Source organism: Siphateles boraxobius, unplaced genomic scaffold (genome assembly GCF_051911475.1).
Source record: "Siphateles boraxobius isolate OS27281-9 unplaced genomic scaffold, OSU_SipBor_1 248, whole genome shotgun sequence".
Taxonomy (NCBI): domain Eukaryota; kingdom Metazoa; phylum Chordata; class Actinopteri; order Cypriniformes; family Leuciscidae; genus Siphateles; species Siphateles boraxobius.
The window spans coordinates 450,001-472,500 of record NW_027508864.1 but is presented as its reverse complement, the minus strand read 5'-3'; the positions used below and the strand labels follow the sequence as shown (position 1 = coordinate 472,500).

General features: G+C 39.5%; 1 protein-coding gene across 1 annotated transcript in view; it reads right to left on the bottom strand.

Annotated features, from left to right (window-relative positions):
- LOC143749447 (collagen alpha-1(XXI) chain-like) overlaps nucleotides 1-22,500 on the bottom strand; it is a gene marked incomplete at its 3' end in the record, with an annotated part of 35,756 nt that overhangs the window by 9,894 nt on the left and 3,362 nt on the right. Inside the window, exons 2-12 of the mRNA XM_077241942.1 lie at nucleotides 14,312-14,444; nucleotides 10,608-11,165; nucleotides 7,199-7,364; nucleotides 5,642-5,867; nucleotides 4,128-4,301; nucleotides 2,949-3,026; nucleotides 1,824-1,835; nucleotides 1,672-1,746; nucleotides 1,537-1,590; nucleotides 1,413-1,457; nucleotides 465-518 (exon numbers count right to left, since the gene is read on the bottom strand). Of these exons, the coding sequence (XP_077098057.1) occupies nucleotides 465-518; nucleotides 1,413-1,457; nucleotides 1,537-1,590; nucleotides 1,672-1,746; nucleotides 1,824-1,835; nucleotides 2,949-3,026; nucleotides 4,128-4,301; nucleotides 5,642-5,867; nucleotides 7,199-7,364; nucleotides 10,608-11,165; nucleotides 14,312-14,393 (1,524 nt within the window). The remainder of the gene's footprint in view (nucleotides 1-464; nucleotides 519-1,412; nucleotides 1,458-1,536; nucleotides 1,591-1,671; nucleotides 1,747-1,823; nucleotides 1,836-2,948; nucleotides 3,027-4,127; nucleotides 4,302-5,641; nucleotides 5,868-7,198; nucleotides 7,365-10,607; nucleotides 11,166-14,311; nucleotides 14,445-22,500) is intronic.

Below are 22,500 nucleotides of genomic sequence, written 5' to 3'. Positions count from 1 at the left end.
GCGTGTTGCGTGTTGCGTGTTGCGTGAGCGTGAGCGTGAGCGTGTGCGTGAGCTTGAGCGTGTGCGTGTGCGTGAGCGTGAGCGTGAGCGTGTGCGTGAGCGTGTGCGTGTGCGTGAGCGTGAGCGTGTGAGTGAGCGTGAGCGTGAGCGTGTGCGTGAGCGTGAGCGTGAGCGTGAGCGTGAGCGTGAGCGTGAGCGTGAGCGTGTGCGTGTGCGTGAGCGTGTGCGTGTGCGTGAGCGTGAGCGTGAGCGTGAGCGTGAGCGTGAGCGTGTGCGTGAGCGTGTGCGTGTGCGTGTGCGTGAGCGTGAGCGTGAGCGTGTGCGTGAGCGTGTGCGTGTGCGTGTGCGTGAGCGTGAGCGTGAGTGTGAGCGTGAGCGTGTGCGTGTGCGTGAGTGCGTGAGCGTGAGCGTGTGCGTGAGTGTGTGTGCGTGAGCGTGTATCTGGTATTCGATGTGACACTGACTTGCGGCCCCTTGAGTCCCGGATCGCCTGTCGCTCCTGATAGTCCGGCTTCACCCTGCGAGACAGAAGAAACACAACACACACTTCTTCAACAGAAACGACTGCATGCTTACAAATATTAAAAAACTGCAACAGATCTAACCTGACATTTCATGAAATTTTACAGTAAAATACTTAATTAAAATAATTGTTTAATTGGAATAGTTTATTTGATAACACTTCACAATAAGGATCGCTGGTTAACATTAGTTAACTAAGTTAGCATGAACTAATAATGAACTGCACGTATACAGGATTTATTCATCATTGTTTATGTTAATTTCAACATTTACTAATACTTTATTAAAATCGTGTTAACATTAGATAATGTGAACTGTGAACTATCATGAAAAAACACTGAATAGCTGTATTTATATTAACTCACATTAACAAAGAGTAATTAATACTGTAACAAATGTATTGCTCATGGATATAATGCTAGTTAATACATTAACTAATGTTAACTAATGAACCTAATTGTAAAGTGTTACCGTTTCTTCTAAATTCTTCTCAGATCCGTTATGTTTTACATCCATCTTATGTTGTTGAATGAATGTTTATTTCCAGTGATGAACTTTGATTAATCATGTCTTTGCCATCAGTGTTATTAATGTGGATGCCAGTGTATTATAAAGGCATTAAACAGATTTTAATAGCAGCAGAAAAATGGTTTTTGGATTTACTGGTTTAAAATGTCTTTTTATTTTATTTTTATTCATCTGTTGTTGTAAATTAAATTGTACAATTTTCAGGTCATTCTGTAAATATGTTTACATTGTTACTTTATTTTTACTGAATTATTCTGATAACCAGCTCCCATTTTTTTTCTGTAAAATCTGCATGATTTTTGCGTTTGTTTGTTAGTTTGTTTGTTTGCAGTAAATGTTCTGAAACTGTAAGAGCTTGTTACCTTTTCTCCAGGCTCTCCTCGCTCTCCTCTTGAACCTTGAGGTCCCTTTATTGAGAAAACACACAGATTCGTCTACGGCCAAAACAAACGCGTGAATATCGTGAACATGCGGTGTCTCACTCACAGGTTTCCCGCCGGGGCCCGGAGGACCGTCTCTGCCCGTCTCTCCCCGCTCACCCTGTGGAGATCAGACTGTAAATAACCCTGTTTACTGTGACGGACACACTTACACAGCAGAGAGTGAGATGTGTGTGTTGACCCTCGGTCCCGGAGGCCCTTCACTGCAGTCGCACTCGTCTCCGCTCTCAGCGCCGGGCTCTCGATCCAGAGGACACTGGAGACACGACACACACTCGTATCATCAACAGCACAAACACACTTCAGTCAGGAGAGTGTGCGGTGCAAACTTACCCGTTCATCGTCCTGTAAAACAAGGAAAAGGAAGTTAGTCTGTATGAGTGTATCTTTAAGCTTACAGTCATTAACAGTGTTTTCATCCTTCCCTCGCACTTCTTTCCCTCGCGGGTCAAAATAACCTGAAGCCCTACACTTAAACTTTCTCTTTTTTTCTTTTTTTTTTCAGAAAGCTTATTTTATTTCATTTTGATAATATTTTTTTCTATTTTTTAATGCAATGTTTTGGAGATTTTTTGTTATTTTTTGTTATCTTTTATTTGATTTACGTTTAAATTATATATTAATTATTTTTAATTCTACAATAAATAATAATAAAAAAATAATAATTTAAGCACATTCATTCAACTTAAATTCAAAATAAATAACAATTTCATAGATAACTTGCTGATAAAAAAATAATAATAATAAAATAATGAAATAAAATAAGATAAAATAAGAAAATAAATAAAACAAACCAAAATAATAGTTCCCTGCTGATAAAAAATATATTAAAATGAAAACTAAAATAATAATGAAATAATAATAAAATAATAAAATAAAATAAGACTAAATAAAATAAAAATAAATAAATAAAACAAAACAAAATAATAGTTCCCTGCTGATAGAAAATAAAAATAAAATAAAAAATAAAATTAAAATTAAATAAAATAAAAGCAGTACATCTGGCCCATTTAAGATAATTATATTGATATAGATTATTTTAATAAAGGAATTGTTGGACAGAAGTACTCATAATATTAAAGGCATAATTCACCCAAAAATAATAATTCTGTCATGTCGTTCCAAATCTGGATGATTTTCTTTCATATTCACACACAAATGGAGATATTTTTAATAAAATCTTAGAGCGGTTTAAACCAACATTTCTGAAGAGACACGATTGCTTGATATGATGAACAGATTGAAGGCTTTTATTTACAGATAAACAAGATCATCAACAACATCTTCATTTGTGTTCGGAGATGAGCGAAAGTCTCACAGGTTTGATCGACATGAAAGAGTTATTAATGACAGAATTAATTTCTGTGTGAACTATCCCTTTAAAAAGCCCATTCCCGCCTCAGCCAATCACATTAATGCAATTCTACAACTAAGTTAGTTTTAGTTCTTGGTTCTCACCACAGAGTAGATTTCACATGCGGTCTCTCTCTCGCTCTGATGTGGGTCACAATAAAGCCTCAGTTTCTGAATCTCTGTCTGTGGTTGTCGATGAGAAATCACAAAAACAACAACAACAAAAACAACACCAACAACAACAAACATTTCAGCTTCTCTAATTCAACACAACACACGACTGCAACCCGTAAGAACTTTACTTTAAAAACAGCCATACAAGAACATCAGAGTATTTTTTCTTTCCCGCATTAATTTTACACGTCTAGAACAATTATATAGTTTAGTTTCATTAACACAGTGTTTACTTGTCTCTTGATTTACCCTGAAAGAATGAAAGTGAAGTGTGACAACATGCCCCATAGCTGGAGCACAGTATAACATGACCATATGACAGATTATTAGAATGTTATCTGATCTAATCAAAAAATATACAAAATAAACTAAAATATTTTCTCAATAAAATACAATTATTAACTTTTTTTCATATAAAATAATGGCATTTTTACTAATTAAAAATAAATACAAAATTTAGTGAAAATCAAAACACAGGTATACAGCATAGTTCAAAACATAATAATAATCAATCATTTCTGAACATTGACTCTCAGTCTGACCTTTTCTCATGGTTTCTCAATAGAATTCATAAAAGTATAGAGTTCTAATAGAGTCTCATTGTAACGAGGTGTGACAACATGCCCCGCCTGCAAAACCGGGTTTAAACCCAGCGAGGGTTTCTGCTGTTAGATCAGCATTAAACAACTATTTAATAACAGATATAAGATTAAAATATTATCAGATTTGTCTGATATAAAAAAACAGAGATGGGAAATTAACATAACTAAGAAATTATGGTTAAATAAATGTTCAGTGATATCTTCCAAAGATTTCTGAATTTTGGTGCATTTTTTTCTGTATATAGTGTTGTTATGGCAACTACTAAATATACTAAGTTTGGTGACGCTTAAAAATGCTGGGTTGTTTTAACCCAACTTTAGGTCAAATATGGACAAACCCAAACGTTGGGTTAAAAATTTAATTTAAAAATGTAACCCAACAGTTAGATTTGTCCATATTTGACCCAAAGTTGGGTTGAAACAAGCCAGCATTTTTTAGAGTGATGTGTGGAAGTATTTAAAGCGTGTGTGACAACTAGCCCCTGTTAGTTTGCTCTCCTGTACTTACAGGCAGTGTAGCATCAGAGCCAGAGCGCTTGGAGATCTGAGTCTTCCCGTTGATGAAGATGGGCTCGGACGTCTCCAGAGACTGATCCTGGATCTGCTGGTCGTCCAGAAAACACGTCACATGTCTGGGCTTGACCAGGACCTTCAGCTGGTGCCAGCTTCCATCGAACAGAGCCTGCGAGAGATTCACAGCGTGTGTGTGTGTGTGTGTGTGTGATCTGAGGTGATACACTGAGCACAAAGATCTGATTCCACATTTGACAGGAATGTCAGACAAGAGTCGCACAGTTTTCTAAAACAAGCTTTTCTGCAGGAATGAGGGGCTGTGATGGAGGAAAATGCCTCGATTATGCAAGAACACTTGGTTTTGACATTTAAAGCAGAGGAAGACATGGAACAGGTACAAGATGATGATTGCTGAAATTAAAACATTTCTGAGGATTTGTGTTATTTAAATGTGTAAGTGAGCAGCTTTAGTGGGAAACGCGTCATGGGTATTTTAAAAGGAAATTGCAGCTGTGCATTACTATAGTCAGTCACATGTCATAAAGCAGCTCATTTATACATTATTAATACATTATTCTTCCGCCTAAACGAGTGTGTGGAGCAACTTCTGTTTAAAGTCACCATGAAAGTCGACAATATTATTTTAAATGGATTTCTGCAGTGTTTATTGTAAATGATTTATGGGTGCACATCATCATTATTGTGTTAATAATGTTGAATGAGAATAAGTTCCTCTTCTCTTCTCTGATGATGTGGGCGGGGTTATAACCTGTCACTCTCATGAGATCAGCCAATAGCAAACCACAACCATCCAATCAGTTCCTCACACACACACACACTCAAGCCCCGCCCACATGTGTTCCTGTTCCTGAAGCGTTTCTCTCGATATACGACACAATAGAGGAGAAAAGACCAGCACAACTTCCCTTTCAGGAAGACTTTATGTGGATCTGCTGCATTAGTGTACGGATGATTCATTCACTAACCTTCTTATGCAGCTACACAAAAATATGGAATTACTTTTGTGCCAATAATCATGAATGTAACTTTTCAAGAAACTGAATAAAACATCTTTGAAACTGAAAAAATAAATAAATCGCGGGCAAAATGTTTGACTTTGTTTTTAATACACTGCATGTTGTAACTGTTTTCTCCTCTTTCTTTCGCTGATGCACTTCCATTTACACTTCTGAAGTTTTCATTTACGTTTCTGAGTTTTCATTCGCCGTTCTGCCACATATCTCTCGTGGGGGCGGAGCTAGCATCAGTTTGTTCTCATTGGCTACTGAGTTTTTGATTGACAGCGCCTTGACCTGCAGTGAAGACGTCAGTGTTGTGTTTATAGTGTGGACGTGAGAGTCTTTAAGCGTTTCAATTTATATTTTCATTCGTTTCTTGAAAAGTTACATTCATTATTATTTTTGGCACAAAAGTAATTCCATACAAAAACACCATTAACAATTTGCCTTTGTATAGTGTGAGAATGTTGGTTGCTGGTATTCGGCTGACCTCGATGCCGTGCGCATCAAACGTGGCGGTCTGCTCCTCACTGACGGTGTTCGTGGTGGTGAAGATGAGGGATCTGTCCAGTCCGTTCAGTGTGATCGCGGCCTGGATCTGTCCATCTTTAGACAGAATCCTCCACAGGTCCAGCTTCTCCCGGAGCGACGGCCCGCTCAGCCTCAGCGTCGACACGAACACGTATGAGGGAGGCAGGCCTTCCGGGAAAACCTCCCTTTAAAACAGGTTTACAGACAGCTGTCAGTCACATGCAACACACACATTTAGGTGTGCGCGATAAAAACCATCAACTAATAAATAACACATTTTCAGGAGCTACTAAAAGTTTCAGAATCACCAATTATTACATATTAAACACATTTAAATCATTGTGATCTGTGTTACAGATAAAATCAGATGTAACAAATAACACTGATCACAATGATTTAAACATGTTTAATATGTAATAATTGGTCATAATTGTAATAATTGATTTCAGAATCACCAATTATTACATATTAAACACGTTTAAATCACTGTGATCACTGTTAACATGCATTACGTAATCAGATGTTTTAATACACCACTGAATTATTGTTCATTTATTTTGTATTTTTTACCGTGTAAAGCACTTTGAGAAGCTCATTTAAAGGTGCTATAGAATAATACAGTTATTATTATATATGTACACATTAATATTTGAGTTACTTGAGTTTATTTTTAAAAAAGTAATGCATATCACTTTTCTGTTGAATTAATTTGCTTAAAAATTCTATAAAATACTGCACTAAAAACTCTCTCCTCCATAATAAGCCCTTAGACAGAGCAGAACATAATAATATTCTGGGTAACACTTTACAATAAGGTTCATTAGTTAACATTAGTTAATGTATTAACTAACATGAACTAACAATGAGCAAAACATTTATACAGTATTTATTAGGAGACAATAATAAAGGAGGTTTAAATGCTGTTAAATATTTCTATGTTCTGAATCACAGTGTTGTGTTTGTTTCATTTTTCTGTTAAGAAGATAAACAAGTATTTAAATCTCCTTTATAAATGCTTTACGAGGCATAACTAGTCCTCACTTTAGATGAGCTCACACAAATAGTTAACTGACCACTACTGAATGCTTTATAACGACCTGAACTTACTGCATTTACTCACATGTTCTAAGCGATCTTATGAACCACTGACAACTCCTAAATAACTGGTTTGTAAAGAATTTAGAAATTATTAATTAATCATTAACAAAGTATGAAAGTACAATTATTAAACACATAGATATGCTTATAAATCAAGAATAAAGCATGTATAGCTGTATTTATAAACTGCTTATTAATGTCTATTAATGCTTTATAAATGATGAATTAACTGTTTACTAATGCTTAACTAATGATTAATAGCGTGCAGTTATTATAAAGTGTTACCTTACTGGGCATCAGAAGTAACTGTAACATAATAAGTTACTTTTTAGGGAGTTTTCAATGCATTATAAGAGTAACTTTCCCCAGCATTGGTTGTGATGATGTAATGAACCTGTGCATTAGGTTTAAACCCGACCTTGTGTTTTCCGTGATGTCGATGCTCTTGTCCAGCAGATACGCGTGCTCCGACAGTAATGAGCCCGGGATCTTCTGAGCTTTCTGATGGATCTTCATGCCCAACATCAGCTCGAAGCCTTTCTCATCCCGGGACGCCACAGGGATTCGAGTGGGACACACAGATTCTGCGGAGGGACACAGCGTTTCAGGCCCGTCACCACACACACATCTGAGGATTGCATTTCAAACCAGCAAATCCATTTCATTTTTAATTAAATTGTCCAGTTTAATTTTTTATCTTTTAAAAACTTTTTTTCTTGAATATGCTCATTTTAAAGGGATAGTTCACCCAAAAATAAAAATTTGAAAAGAATATGGATAACCAGACACCCATTGACTTCCACAGTATTGTTTTCCTGCTAAGTCAATCGCTACCGTCAACTGTTTGATAACCAACATTCAGTGAAATATCTTCTTTTGTGTTCAACAGAAGAAAGAAACTCATACAGGTTTGGAACAACTTGAGGTGGAGTAAATGATGACAAAATCTTCATTTTTGGATGAACTGTCCCTTTAAGGGCAGACATGAGAATTACTTTTGAATGTTCTCTGAATATTCTGTAGTAACATTTAAAAATGTTAAATGAACATCCAACTAATATGTTTCAGTAAAAACGTTCCATGAACATCCTGTCTTTTTTCTGTGAAATGCATAATATCTCATAGGATAATTATGAGACACTGATGTACTATAGTTCAAGAAAACGTCACGTTATAACACCCATACTGTATGGACACTTTCAAACCTGATCTAATGAGAAAATGTAACTACTTTATAAGTTTCCGTATGAATTTGTATTTCACATGAATTTGTACAATTTGATTTATACAAAAAAATGTAAGATGACACCACCTTAAACATAATATTCAGTCAGATTTATTTCTATAACACTTTATTTCTGTACTGACTGTTTCAAGCAGCTTCACAGAAACAAACAGGAAAATAACAGAATAATTTATGCAAACTTGAGCCAAATTTTGCTGTAAAACAGACTTCATTGTTGATTCAATTCAGTTCAATAAGTGCAAAGTTCATCAATAATGAAACGAGTTTAATTCTGCGATTAGCAGCTCTACAGAAGAGAAGTGTCATTATCTCATCTGAACGTTTCAGTGCAGACAAATCAGTGAAGTTACTGAATATTAAAGTCCCCCTGTGGTGAAAATCCAGCTTTTAATGTTGTTTATGTGTCTATGTGGTGTTTTTAATATGCTTTAAGACAAACCATGTGTAAATTCATAAGTCGACAGCATTGTTGAGTATTTTCTCCTTAAAACTGCAGTGAACCAAAGACAGTCTCAAAAACACGCTTTGAAATCGCTGGTGTTTCTGACGTCACAAACTACCTTGTAACCAATCAGATCAACGTGTGATCGTCAACCAGTGGATCTCTGAGTGAGTGAGTGGAGGCGGGGCTCATTTGCATATCCATAGAACCACGCATACTAAATTAGGCAATGAGGCATTTTTTCAAGTAAATATGTCATATTGGTTATCAAAGATGAGTTTTAAGGGATAAAACTATTGACTACACGGGGACTTTAAGTGTCTAACAGCCTGTTAAGTCTCAGTGTGCTGGTTAGTATTCATCCTTATTATAATTTTGTATCTGTATTCCAAAGCATAATATGAATTACAACCATTCAAGTTCAGATTTGTGCTCATAGAAAGAATGGTGCCAGGTAACAGGTTAAACCCCAACTAAGTAAGCCAAAGGCAACAGTTGCAAATAAATCATCAGCTGACAGAAAACATGAACAGAAAATGTTTCCTGCCACTATTAACAACTACTCTCTCCATCCACACCAGAACATGTGCCAACATCTGCCGTTCCTGGTTCCTCCCTATCATGGCATCATGCCGCTGGTTTGGCCGTGAGTTCGTGGCTTTCCATGTCACTGGGCATGAATGGACTGTGGTGTTTTAGTGGTTCGCTGTTCTTTTAAGAACAGGAGAGGATGGGTAATGCCAAAATCAGTTTAAATGTTTATGGGATTGCTCACACGCATGTGAGGCCTTGTCCACACTAACACGTTTTCATTTGAAAACGCATCTTTTTCTCTCCGTTTTGGCCTTCCGTCCACACCGAGACAGCGTTTTTATTAATGAAAACACTCTCTAAAGTGGATACATTTGAAAACGCCATTTTCTCGTTGTAGTGTGGACTGTCAACACAGAGGTATTTAAAAACGACGACGTAAGTTTAGTCATGTGACTCATATTGTACCAATAAATATTCATGTTTATAGCGGTATGTGCCTGTTATGTGCCGTTCACTTACACACAGTTGCTAATATGTTACTTCCCACACTCTTCATATCACAGAGCGTTTTTAAACGAAAAGCCGCTTTCAAATGTATCCGGATTATTGTAGACGTACATTTACATTAATCCGGATACATTTGAAAATGGCGTTTTTGTAAACGGCCTGAAAACGCTAAATTCACCTTCACATCGCATGCATAAACCCTCACAAAAGCTCACTGAGATGATGCAGACGAAGCAAATTAATAATAAAGTTATAGTGCAATTCTTCTGACAGGATAGCAAAATATCTCGGCATTCACTGATCGTCCAGGTCGCTCTCAGTCAACATTATATGTTTGGTCTAAAACGCTAAAACTGCTCTCATGTTTCACTGCAGCAAATGCGAGTGAATGTCTGTCATCTTTGCAGGACTGTGATATGAAGAGTGTGGGAAGTAACATATTAGCAACAGTGTGAAAGTGAACGGCACATAACAGCCACATACCGGCATAAACATTAATATATATAATATGAGTCACGTGACTAAACGTACATTTTAAATACCTCGGTTTTGACAGTCCACACTACAACACGAAAACGGCGTTTTCAAATTAATCAGCTTTGGAGTACGTTTTCATAAATCTTTGTTTTCATTAATAAAAACGCCATCTCAGTGTGGCGGAAGGCCAGAACGCAGAGAAAAAGATGCGTTTCCAAACGAAAACGTATTAGTGTGGACAAGGCTTGAATCTTAGCGTACGTTTACACAACAACGATATGCTTAAAACTGAGGAGTTTGTCCTCGGAGTTTTCCACGTACAAACGCACGATCGTCAGAACGATCCTCATTCACACGGATCCGCGAAAACAACTATAAACGCTGTATTCTGCTGCCAGGCCAGTAGATGGCGATGAAACACTATAGACTGAACATGTAATACGCATGTGCATGACCTCATCGTCTTCAGAGATTCATGTTTTTGTTGTTAACATTTTAAAAACTTGCACTTTAAAAAACATTTTCAAAAGTTTGTAGTTTCAGGCGCCCAAAACGCCGCTGTCGTGTAAACGAACATAAAAAGTTTTTATTTGAAAACGGTGTCGTATAAACAGCCCTTACCCTCGCACAGCTTCTGTTCCATGGCGTCCCGGATGCGTGCGATGTCGGTGTAGTCCTCGGCGTAAAGCACGTAATCCCCCTCCGGCGTGTTGGCGATGGTCACCAGCTCTGACGTGGTGATCTCCGAACCAACGCCCACCGCAAACACTGTAATCCCTTGCTCTCGCGCCTCGACGCTAGCGTCCGTAACGTCGTCCTGCGACTTCCCATCAGTCACCACCACTGCAATACGGTTCTTCACGTCACTTCGCTGCGAAGACGCAAAGACGTGGTCCACGGAGAACTTGATAGCGCGGCCCGTCTGCGTGTTTCCACCTAAATAGCTGATCTCCTCGATGGCTTTAATGAGATCCTGAGTGGTTTTGTGGAGGCCGAGAGGGATCTCCAGCCGGGGCGTGTCACTGTATTGAACGACACCGACTTGAGAGTAGTGGGAACTCACGTCGAAGCCACTGGTGACATTGACCAACCAACGCTTGGCTATTTCGAAGTCCTCGTCTCCCACGCTCCAGGAGCCGTCCATGATGTAGACCAGGTCATTAACAGCAGTGCTGCAGCCTGAAGAACGAAGAAGAGAACTGAGATACAGATAAACAACACAGAGAGTCACAAACTCTAATTCATAAATATAGCTGTGAGCAGAAATTACCGCGGCCAAGCATAGCAAACGCAAACAAATAAGCAAGCTGTAGACCAACTGCAAAAATGAGTAAATAAAGCAAAAACAATTGTAAACAAAAAGGTTCACATCCCATAAATACATTGAGTTGTAATGAGATTTATTGCTTATACTATAATTTCATTACAGTTTGTGACCACAAGGGGGTGCTGCCCTCAAACTTTTTTGAGTGCCTTCAAGACATGGTGCCGAAGAAAACATACTGAGTTTCATAATGAAATGCCAATGAGTTCGTGAAATATAGCATTATGCAAAACCATTGCAGTTATAGACCTTTTTTGTCATTTTGTAATTCAAATGATGGCCATGTTTTTCAAAAGTAGGCTACACCAATGTCATAATGAACAATGATAGCAACTGAGACAAAGACACTGCATGTCAATTTTGAAGTCAATCAGACCAGCGGTACTGTAGTAGCCAATTTTTTATGTTTTGTTTAATTATAGCGGCACCAAGAGGCACAGTCCCACCACTTTTTTTTGAGTGCCCCCATACATAAATATGGTGAAAATATATAATTTCGTTATAGACTTCATTTCGGAGTTACAGATAATTATATGAACACATAGAAAATGACCCACACCGGACATTGATTGTATTTTTTTTGGCACTTACTATCAGAATTTTGACATTTAGCCATGTTTCGGATTTTCCGCTGGTGGTTTCGTCTCGATCAGACTAATGGCTTCGAAGAAATTCGCATTTTTTAAAAACATAACCAAAACCTAGCATGTTTGGTATCGTTGGACATGGCAAGGTTTCAGGAATCTCTGGTTTGAAACTTCTCAGGATATTTCAGGGCATCATGCTGATGAACCATACCAAGTTTCGTAACAATACTCGTTCATAAAATACAGCATTTTACTACAAAATTCAAAATGGCCGACACCAAAAAATGGCCGATATAGAAAGATTTGGTATTATTCGACTCGGCATGCGAATCTAACGAGACCACTTTTATGATTTTTGGGATAAGCAAAAATATTAATTTTTTGTATCTCCAGACCAGAAGGTGGCGCTGCACTGAAACGCTGCATGTAACTTTAAGTAATGCTTGTGATGACGTGTACCAAATTTGGTCCAAATACAATAAAGCGTTGTGGAGATATATCCTTACATCTATTTTTGTAAAGGCTACGTAATATTAATTTGCACATTATTCAAAAACAATTTGACGAATCAACCGAATCAACCGAATCACAACATTCTTGTAATTGTTCCAGAAGCGTTTCACTTAGAAAAAAGACCAGCACAACTTCTGTTTTAATGACGGATTTAAGAAAGCCACAATGGAAAACAGATAATTGACTTTGACAGAATCTGCCAATTACGTACTTATAACTTCAATTACATCTTAGATTTGGCAAGTAGCAAATACTCTAATACCATAAAGCACACATATTTGTAAATACTCTATTTTTAATAATACTTTTGAGTACTTTTTACCAGTGCTTTATTGTACACCAGTTTGGATAGAGTTTTTTACTATGCTTATTGCAGTGATGTATTCTCTGCAAATGAAACGTGCACGCTGCCCGGCTAAAAGAAATATAATAATTTATTATTAATAGATATATAATAAGAAAAAATGTCATGCATGATGGATGAATAATTTATAATAACTGGCAGTGCTCCACCAAAACAAAAATTGTCAGTTTTGATTTAATGATGACTTTAAAGGTCCCATATTGTGAAAACTGAATCTCCTGTCTGTGTTCTTGATAACAGAGGTCTAGGTCTATTAAACTACCATATAAGTTTCAAAACAGTCGATCCACAGACACACGGACACAGCCTGCATAAAGTAGCTGTGCTTTTCACGAGTCATTGTGACTTCCGTATAAATGTGATGTCAAAACTACTCAGTCCCCGCCTTCAGTCTACTCCCCCACCAATGGTGGATCACTCAGAAAACAACAGGCCAATCAGAAGAGAGGCTCGTGAATATTAATTAGACAGGCTAAAATCGAGCTGTTCTTGGCAGAGCTCCTGAGAAAGGAGCTGTAAACACATATTGAGATGGTTTTTGGTACTTATACCACATATATATATTCTTATGCCGAGTTCAGACTGCACAATTTTCAAAATAATTGTGTCTTGTTTTCACACTGCGTGAATATCTGGGGTAACATTCAGTTGCTGGTGTGTTCACTCTGCACGATGGATCGGCGACAGGAGGTTTCACACTGCATGACTTTACAAAAGAAGGAATCGCCGACAACTTCTGCCTGGACCGCAAACTACGTTTCACAACCAAACAAACGCGAGAAGTGATATGGAAGGAAGATCACGCGTGCGTGAGACCGGAGTTCTCGCGCGACACTGAATTTGTAATTAAAAATGATAGCCTACAAGAAGATTGCGATCCAAATTGTCTGTGCGCTGATTTGCAGCGAAAATGAGAAAAATAAACAGTTTATGCAGGAGGAAATGGTTGGGAAGACGAGGGGAGCAAGGACTGTGTTTTGCAAAGAGAGTTGGGGGTAAATAAATAATTTTGCAAATGTCCTGCTGTTGCTGCTGGTCATGCAAATGTTTGTGCTTTGTTTCTGTTTGATATAATTGTAAATATAGGCCTATCTATTAAAATACTGATATTCTGGTCTATAACTCCTCCCTGAACATCCTGCTGTCCTGTATCTTGCTCTCTCATTGGCTGTCGGTCATCGCCAATGTAGTTTTCAGTCAGAACACTTTTCACACAGCAGGATTGTGAATCGCCGACAGGTCCAGATATTAGCATGCCAAATATCTCACAGGCGTCGGTGACTCGTCAGCGATTCTCTCAGATCGCGTCTTTGCTCATTCACACTGCGTGATTGTCACTCGAGTGAACGAGCACCGATTTGCCTGTGATTTCTCAAAACCTGTCGGCGAGCCAAAATCGGGGCTAAAATCGTGCAGTCTGAACTCGGCATTAAGGACATCAAAACCTAAAATAAAAATTCAGAAATTTATACAATATGAGACCTTTAATGACACTTCTAAATACATTTCTTAGACTGGGATCGGAAACTGTCAATACCGGCTCGGATGTCCTCGTCCTCTCCCGCTCGCGAGTTCATCAGGAAAACCAGTGCTGGGAAACACCTCCAAATCCACGACATTCCCAACTAACGCTCCGGTGCTTTGAATATAAAGTGTCAATCTTCAGAGCCCTGTTAAATAAAGAATATTAAACAGTGTCTGTTTTGGATGTAGAGCGACATTGCAATCTATAATTATTCTAAATGGATATGAATCAGTTTGCTTACATAATTACATAACGATGAGTGTTTCATTTGATTATACCTCTGATGTTACACACTGATGTTTGCTAATCAGATCAGTGCACACAGTTGAGACGGTTCCTCAGAAACAGTCACTTCTGAGATTACACATCTACTACAGAATAATGGAAAGGTCCATTGCATTGTATCTGCAGATGAAGGTGGAGTGCAGATTTGTTTTCAAAAGTGATGATCTAAAAAATAAATTATAAACATGAACTGTGAGCTAGACAATAAACAATGACCTGGAAGAACCCACAAACATGGCAAACATGAGGCTTAAACACTAGAGTGTGTGTGAGCTTAACAGCCAATGACAAAAAAGACTTGCTAAACAAGATAAAGGACACTGAACGTGAACCAATGAGAGAACAGAACAACTTATAAGACAATAATCCAGTGAAAACATGAGAAACAACTGGCGAAAAATCTCAAGGCATGAAATCATGAACTATATGTGTGCTTTTGAAACACTTTGAGAAGCTTTGAAATAATTTTTTCGAACCAGTGATTCTGAGTGGGTCGCCGCAATGATCTCTGTGTGCACGTGTTTTTTTTTTTTTTTTCATGTTTTATGAATTTGTCTCTTTTTTCAATGACACATTTGTATTTTAAATAGAAAGAGTTTCAGTTAATAGTCTCTTATTGGCCTGATTAACCAAGCGCTCCATAAAACAAGCACATTTTTAATGGTATTATGATTTGTTAATTGCATTTAATTGATTACACTGTCATTTAAACATCTGCAGTTGTTGTTGTTTTATGAAAGGTGTTTTTATGCATGATCTGGCTGTGTTTTTATTGTTTTTCTGATTTCATTGTTTTTACAGATTTCTGTCCATCAGGCGTCACTAGTGTCGTTTTCAGCTCTTCTAAACAGCGAATCATTTTGCAAAGCAATCGGTTCAATTGATGATTTTTGAATTTTGAGTTTGGATAAGCTTAGTGTCTCCCATCCATGAGCAAGACTAAGACATATAATAAAAGACATGACTTAAAAACAATGAAAGGAAAACATGAAAAACGATCTAGACAGACGTGACATCATTATATTGTGAGGCGTTTGATCCATGTTCCTAAAATCAACTATTATTGCACTTAACTGAAGACTTCTGTTAACAGTGTGATGCCAAAAAATGAGCATCATAATCAAACAATTAGTGGTATATCACTATTAATCCAGTATTTTATAGACTCGGGCTCTTTTGAATCTTGCTGGTCACTTTGCACAGGCAGGAACTCTTCAAAATTTTTCAAATTTTACACAAAACTCTAACCAAACTTTTACATTCCTCCATAAACTCCAAGTTTATACGTCAACCAGACGCACCCTAAATAATATGCATAAATTATATGAATAAAATAACATGCAGTCAGTCTGCAGTCTATTTTGCTAACGTGTCATTGGCCAAGCAACTCTATAACTTTACAGACTACGACAATTGCCTTTTATTCAACCATATAAAAGTGTCTCTGGTAAGAGGGTCATTTTGCTGGGTAGCGAACGACATGTGGTCTTATTTTCTCGCTTTGCTTCAGTGATGTCTACAAGCTCTCATTTAGCATAAAGCGCTGCCAACAGACCACAGGCTGAAGCTGAAACACAGGAAAATAACAGCGTAAGCAAAAAAACCTGGTGAACACAACATGGAAATAAACACGGCATGCCGGATTACGAGCAAATGCCCACAATTACACACAAACATTTACTTGTGCTGCTTATAGAAACACTTGTTGTTCAGCAGTGCCTAAACATCATGTTGACTTTGTTTGTATAGTATAATTTCTGTTTCTTTAATAAAATAAAAAATAGAAGATCTGTCCCACGAAGCATCTGTCCACTTTACAAGGGTTATTTTGAGTTAAAGCGAGCTTGACCAGAGCAATGGTATTGCACAAGCACAACAGAGGAATCATTCCCCGTAAACCCGGAATGAAGCGTTGAGACACATGACAAGCATTCAAACACACTCCACCAGTGGAGAATGCAACAACATGCAGTCATGGCCAGATCTGACTGGATTGAAGATTAAATAGAAAAGAAAGCATCAGAAGTGGAGATCTGTGTGCAGTTCAGTGGGACAGTGATGTTCTGCATTACAGGCTCACAGTTACAGTTTCAGCTCAAGCGTCTCACAAACACGTGTGCTTTCAAGACAGTCATGGGACATCGCTAGTAAATTGCCCATTTCTTTCTGCAGCATGTTCCCATATTCCCATGTTCCCATATTCCCATGTTCCCATATTCCCATATTCCCATGTTCCCATATTCCCATATTCCCATGTTCCCATATTCCCATGTTCCCATATTGCCATGTTCCCATATTCCCATATTCCCATGTTCCCATATTCCCATGTTCCCATATTCCCATGTTCCCATACTCCCATGTTCCCATATTCCCATATTCCCAATTCCCATGTTCCCATATTCCCAATTCCCATGTTCCCATGTTCCCATATTCCCATGTTCCCATATTCCCATGTTCCCATGTTCCCATATTGCCATGTTCCCATATTCCCATATTCCCATATTCCGAATTCCCATGTTCCCATATTCCCAATTCCCATGTTCCCATATTCCCAATTTCCATGTTCCCATATTTCCCATATTCCCAATTTCCATGTTCCCATATTCCCATGTTCCCATATTCCCATGTTCCCAATTCCCATGTTCCCATGTTCCCATATTCCCAATTTCCATGTTCCCATATTCCCATATTCCCATATTCCCAATTTCCATGTTCCCATATTCCCATGTTCCCATGTTCCAATATTCCCATGTTCCCATATTCCCATGTTCCCATGTTCCCATACTCCCATGTTCCCATATTGCCATGTTCCCATATTCCCATATTCCCATATTCCGAATTCCCATGTTCCCATATTTCCAATTCCCATGTTCCCATGTTCCCATATTCCCAATTTCCATGTTCCCATATTCCCATATTCCCATGCTCCCATATTCACATATTCCCATGTTCCCATATTCCCATATTCCCATATTCCCATGTTCCCATGTTCCCATATTCACATATTCCCATATTCCCATGTTCCCATATTCCCATATTCCCATATTCCCATGTTCCCATATTCCCATATTCCCATATTCCCATATTCCCATGTTCCCGTGTTCCTGAGGTCTGAGTATTCATCCTTCCCTCGTGGGTCTCGAAGCCCTAAAGCCCTTTTTTTTGTACAGAAAGCTTATTTTATTTCATTTTGATAATATTGTTCTATTTTTTAATGCAATATTTTGTAGATTTTTTTGTTATTTTTTATTTTATTTACCTTTAAATTACTAGATTTGTTATTTAAGCACATTCCTCACATTCGTTAAACTTAAATTCAAAAATAACTCACAATTTCATGCATAACTCTTTTAATTCAGCTCAAAATATCTTACATTGGGTGTCTTTGACCTCTTGTGGAATAAAACTAATATGATATTTCATAACTCTAGATGGGCTTATATGGAGCAAATGAGCTGTTCCGCTGGGTCCTAAAGTCTCTTCGTTTCTCTTCAGTGTGCATTCACATACACGTATGGACATTATAAAATAATTTTTCGGTAAAGTTTTAGCATTTTTTGTTAGAATTTTAAGCATTTTGAGGTTTTTCTATGTGTACTGAAGCATACTCTGCATTTCATTAATTCCTAAGACGCTCAGATTGACCAGCGTGGGAAGGATTTGTTACTTTTTAAAATTTCAACCACAAAACTCCTCGAATCCATTCAAATAAATGTGTGTGTGTGTGTTCAGGGTTCAAGTGTGACAAAAGTCCTGGGGTCTTGGACCCCTCCGATGAACACTTCATTTTGAAAAAACTTTAAAAAATATTATCTATATATACTATTTAAACTATATAAGCCTGTTCAAACAAAGCCGCGCTAGCTTCTGTGTCTTCACAAGCGCTCTATGTGAAATTGTCCTTGTTATTTGGTGTTGTCTAATATATATATATATATATATATATATATATATTAGGGATGTGACGGTGAGGATATTTTCCCACCGGTTAATCGACGTGTGACAACACCGGTAATACCGGTATCACCGGCGGGGGCTTTTAAATCACTAATTTAAAGGCAAACGTAAAATGCGCGCGTTAATGACAGGCATAATTGGTGGTCGTGCGGAGCAACACTTTTTTGTTATTGTGCGCTGAATTGGCGCTAATTTTAAAACGAAACTAATTTTTTTTTACATCGCTTATAAAAAGCTGGTGCAGCAGTGTGCACTTCACTTTTAAATTAGCGTCAATTCATCCTTCGCATGGAGTTTGATGCGATCTGACAAATCAAAATCCACCATATTTTGTCCGACAAAGCAGTCAGGAGAGTTAGGAGATTAACGTCGGTGGATTTGAACTTGGTTTAAACTGAGGCAATCTCACAAAACGGTAGGCCTATTTATTGTTTCATTTTCTTTGACTGACCAAATTTGAAAGTTGAGACTTTGTTTCATATTAAATATTACCTGCTCGGTCCTGTCTGTCTGCACGTTGTCAGTGTCCTTGTAGGCTACGTGAGTTGCACGTATAAAATGAAGTTAATGAACAAACATGATCCATCAGGAAACGCCATAGATCGCTGAATTTCACTGCACTTCATGAAGAGTTTTTCTTTTGCGTGAAGAAATGGCTCGCAGGAGATGTGTTAAAAGATAGCGGAGTGCATTCATGATTATTAGGCTACCGGTATAATAATCATCCTGGCTCCGTGTCTGAGTGAGCAATTTACTCTCTTACCTTTGTTCTTTGATTAACATTAGTGACACTTTAAGACCAGCCGCTGCTGACAGAGACGCGATCTGACACGCGTCCCATTTTCTCACAAATCTCTACGTTAATTTAAGACTTTATTTAAATCATTTAAGACTGCTCTTATGAGGACACTCGACAAAACGGACATTTTGGCAAAATGTGTGTGTGTTATGGTTTGTTCAAGCCCAAAAGAGAACTATATACTGACACGCTTCTTTTCTGTGGGTCGCGCGCGCGAGTGTGTGTGTGTGTAATAGGCAGGACTTATAGCGTGGTCTCTCTAGTCTTGTCGCGCTTAAAAGCATTCACATGAATAAGAGCGTGATCATACAACGCTAGTCAACGGGTGACAGAAAAAAACGGATACTGCGTAATTGCGTTAAATATTTTAACGGTTTAAAAAAAAATTGTTTTGTTTTTTCACCGCGGTGTCGCAGTGGGCAAGTGATGAAACCGGTGTTGCGACTGAACACTGTGTAACACCGGTAACACCGACTACCGTAGCAAGCCTAATATATATGTATATATTTATAGACTATGACGAGCAAGCAGCAGTTTAGAGTGTGTGTGCACCCCTGCCCGCGTTATTTAACGGGTGGGGACACACGCACTTCATGTGTTGTTTGTTTCTGAGTGGAGCGCTCGAGGGCACTGACTGTGAGCACTGTATTGTGCTTCCCTTGCAGACACTCCGATCCCGCCTGGCGTCTCTTAGCGAGGACGCCCAGGCTCGCGTTTCCCAAGGCTCAGGTCCCGCTGCTGCCGAGGCACAGCGAAGACTTCAGACTTGGGGTTCGCATATGGATCTGTCAGCGGGGTTAGAGACGGGCTCTGCCTTATCTCTGACTTCATCTGACAGATCTAATGCCTCGTATCAGGGTTTGGAAGCACGCGCTGCGGTTTCTTCCACCCCGATACAGATACCAACACTACAGTTATCCAGTTCCGAGGGACTGGATGTTGTTAGTGTTTATGCTCGTGATACTGAAGATTCGCCACCTCAGTCTCATGCTTTTGAGGAGCTCATTGAGGTTGTAGCGAGAGCGGTCGACAGATTACATATCGATTGGCCGGCAGATAAGCAGGACGTTCGTTCAAAAAGTAAACTAGACGAACGCTTCCTGCTCTCTCGTTCACAATCTCAACGCCTGAGCCTTCCGTTTTTTCCTGATCTCCACACTGAGGTGTCGAGATTGTGGAAGAAACCTGTGTCATATAGAATGTACAGTGCACAATCATTACACTACTCTTCTATTTCACAATTTAAAGAGCACAGATATGGGGAGATGCCGAAGGTGGAAGAGACATTCGCAAGCTATCTCTCCCCTGAATCTGCATCTTCCCTTAAAGCCACATTATTACCCACCAAGCCAGTTAGAGTAACTTCAGCTTTGGTGGGTAAGGCTTATTCAGCGGCTGGTCAGGCTGCAGCATGTCTGCACACAATGTCGCTGCTGCAGGCTTACCAGGCAGACATTAATGAGGGCGGGGCTATTGGCATGAACGCAGTTTGCGAACTGCGTCGAGCCACAGATTGTCTCTCAGGGTCGCCAAGGAGACAGCTATTTCTATCGGCCGTTCTATCGCTCAATCTGAGCAATATTAAAGAAAAGGAGAAAACATTTTTTATGGATTTTCCTGTCTCTTTATCAGGCCTCTTCGACGACGCAGTGCACTTGGTCGTCGAGAGGTTTCAGGAGTCAGCCATACAAGCGGCTGCCTTCCAAAAACTTCTCCCTCGCCAGACTCATGTCTCCGGGGTTGCTGAGCGGGAGCAGCCCCAAACTTTTAAAACCAGCTCTTCACACCGTGCAACACAAAAATAGAGCGTGGCTTCCCGTGCTCCCCCACAAAATGTCTGGACACGGAAAGCGCGCTCAACAGCAGCCTTCAAGGGATAAGGATCTGAGGACCGTCATTATTTCCAAGAAAACTGCAAAGAAAAGGCCTGACGTCCGAGGGCGCAAGCCATCGAGGGCAGTTCCCCACCGAAGCAGAGCGGTTAACACCTCATTTTACAGTGCCCGTCTCCCTTCGGTGTCATCGGGGGACGTTCTGCTAACCCTGCCACCTCGTGTGTTACAGGGCGCAGCAGTCTCCAGCAAGCACATATCTCAGGTGCCACCCGGAAATGTAGTGGCCCTGGGATGCCCGCCCCCTCCGAGGAGGGTCCTAGAGCAGTCAGTTCAGTCGTTCCCTGCCAGTTCGCCGTTACAGGGCGATGGGCTGATTGCTCAACAAAATACTAAATCCAGAAACCAGTCTCGAGAGGCAGAAGCTACTGCCAAATATTTCTCGTTGGGTCCTGCAGACCAAAAGGGGCTTTCATCCCACCGTGGTGACCCCCGAGCAGGTTCTGGTAATGGAACAAGAAGTGAAAATCCTGTTGGACATAGGGGCCATGGAACATGTACCTCCCTCCAGCAGGGACACCGGGTTTTTCAGCCGGTATTTCATCGTTCCAAAGAAGGATGTGGGGTTGCGTCCCATTTTGGATTTAAGAGTTCTGTTCGTTTCCGTCATGTAACTAAAGTTCAAAATGTTGAGACAAATCGTGCCACAGATCAGCTCCGAGGACTGGTCTGTCACGAAAGATCTCAAGGACACTTACTTCCACTTTTCCATCCTTCCATATCATGGGAAATTCCTGAGGTTTGCTTTGGGGGACAAAGCATACCAATATTGTGTTCTTCCGTTCGACCTAGCACTATCACCCTGCACTTTCACGAAATGCATAGATGCAGCTCTGGCGCCACTGCATCCTCAGGGTATTCGCATCATGAACTACATCGACGATTGGTCGATTCTAGCTCAGTCGCATCTGTTGGCAGTTCGGCATCGAGATGTCGTTCTCCCCCAAAGGAAAGAGCTGGGGTTACGGCTAAACGGCAAGAAGAGTGTGCGTTCTCCATTACAGAGGACCACTTTTCTAGGGGTAGTGTGGAATTCTATGTTGATGCGGGGCGCCTGTCTCCGGCATGCATAGAGTCCATCCTGTCAGCTTTGAAAAGAATAAAGATATGCCAGTCACTCACTGTGAAACAGTTTCAGAGACTGTTGGGATTGATGGCAGCAGTGTCCAGCATGATACCGTTTGGCTTGATGCACATGAGACCCTCGCAGTGGTGGCTCAGGACCAAAGGGTTTTCCCCGAGGGGCAATCCCTTTCGCATGATCAGGG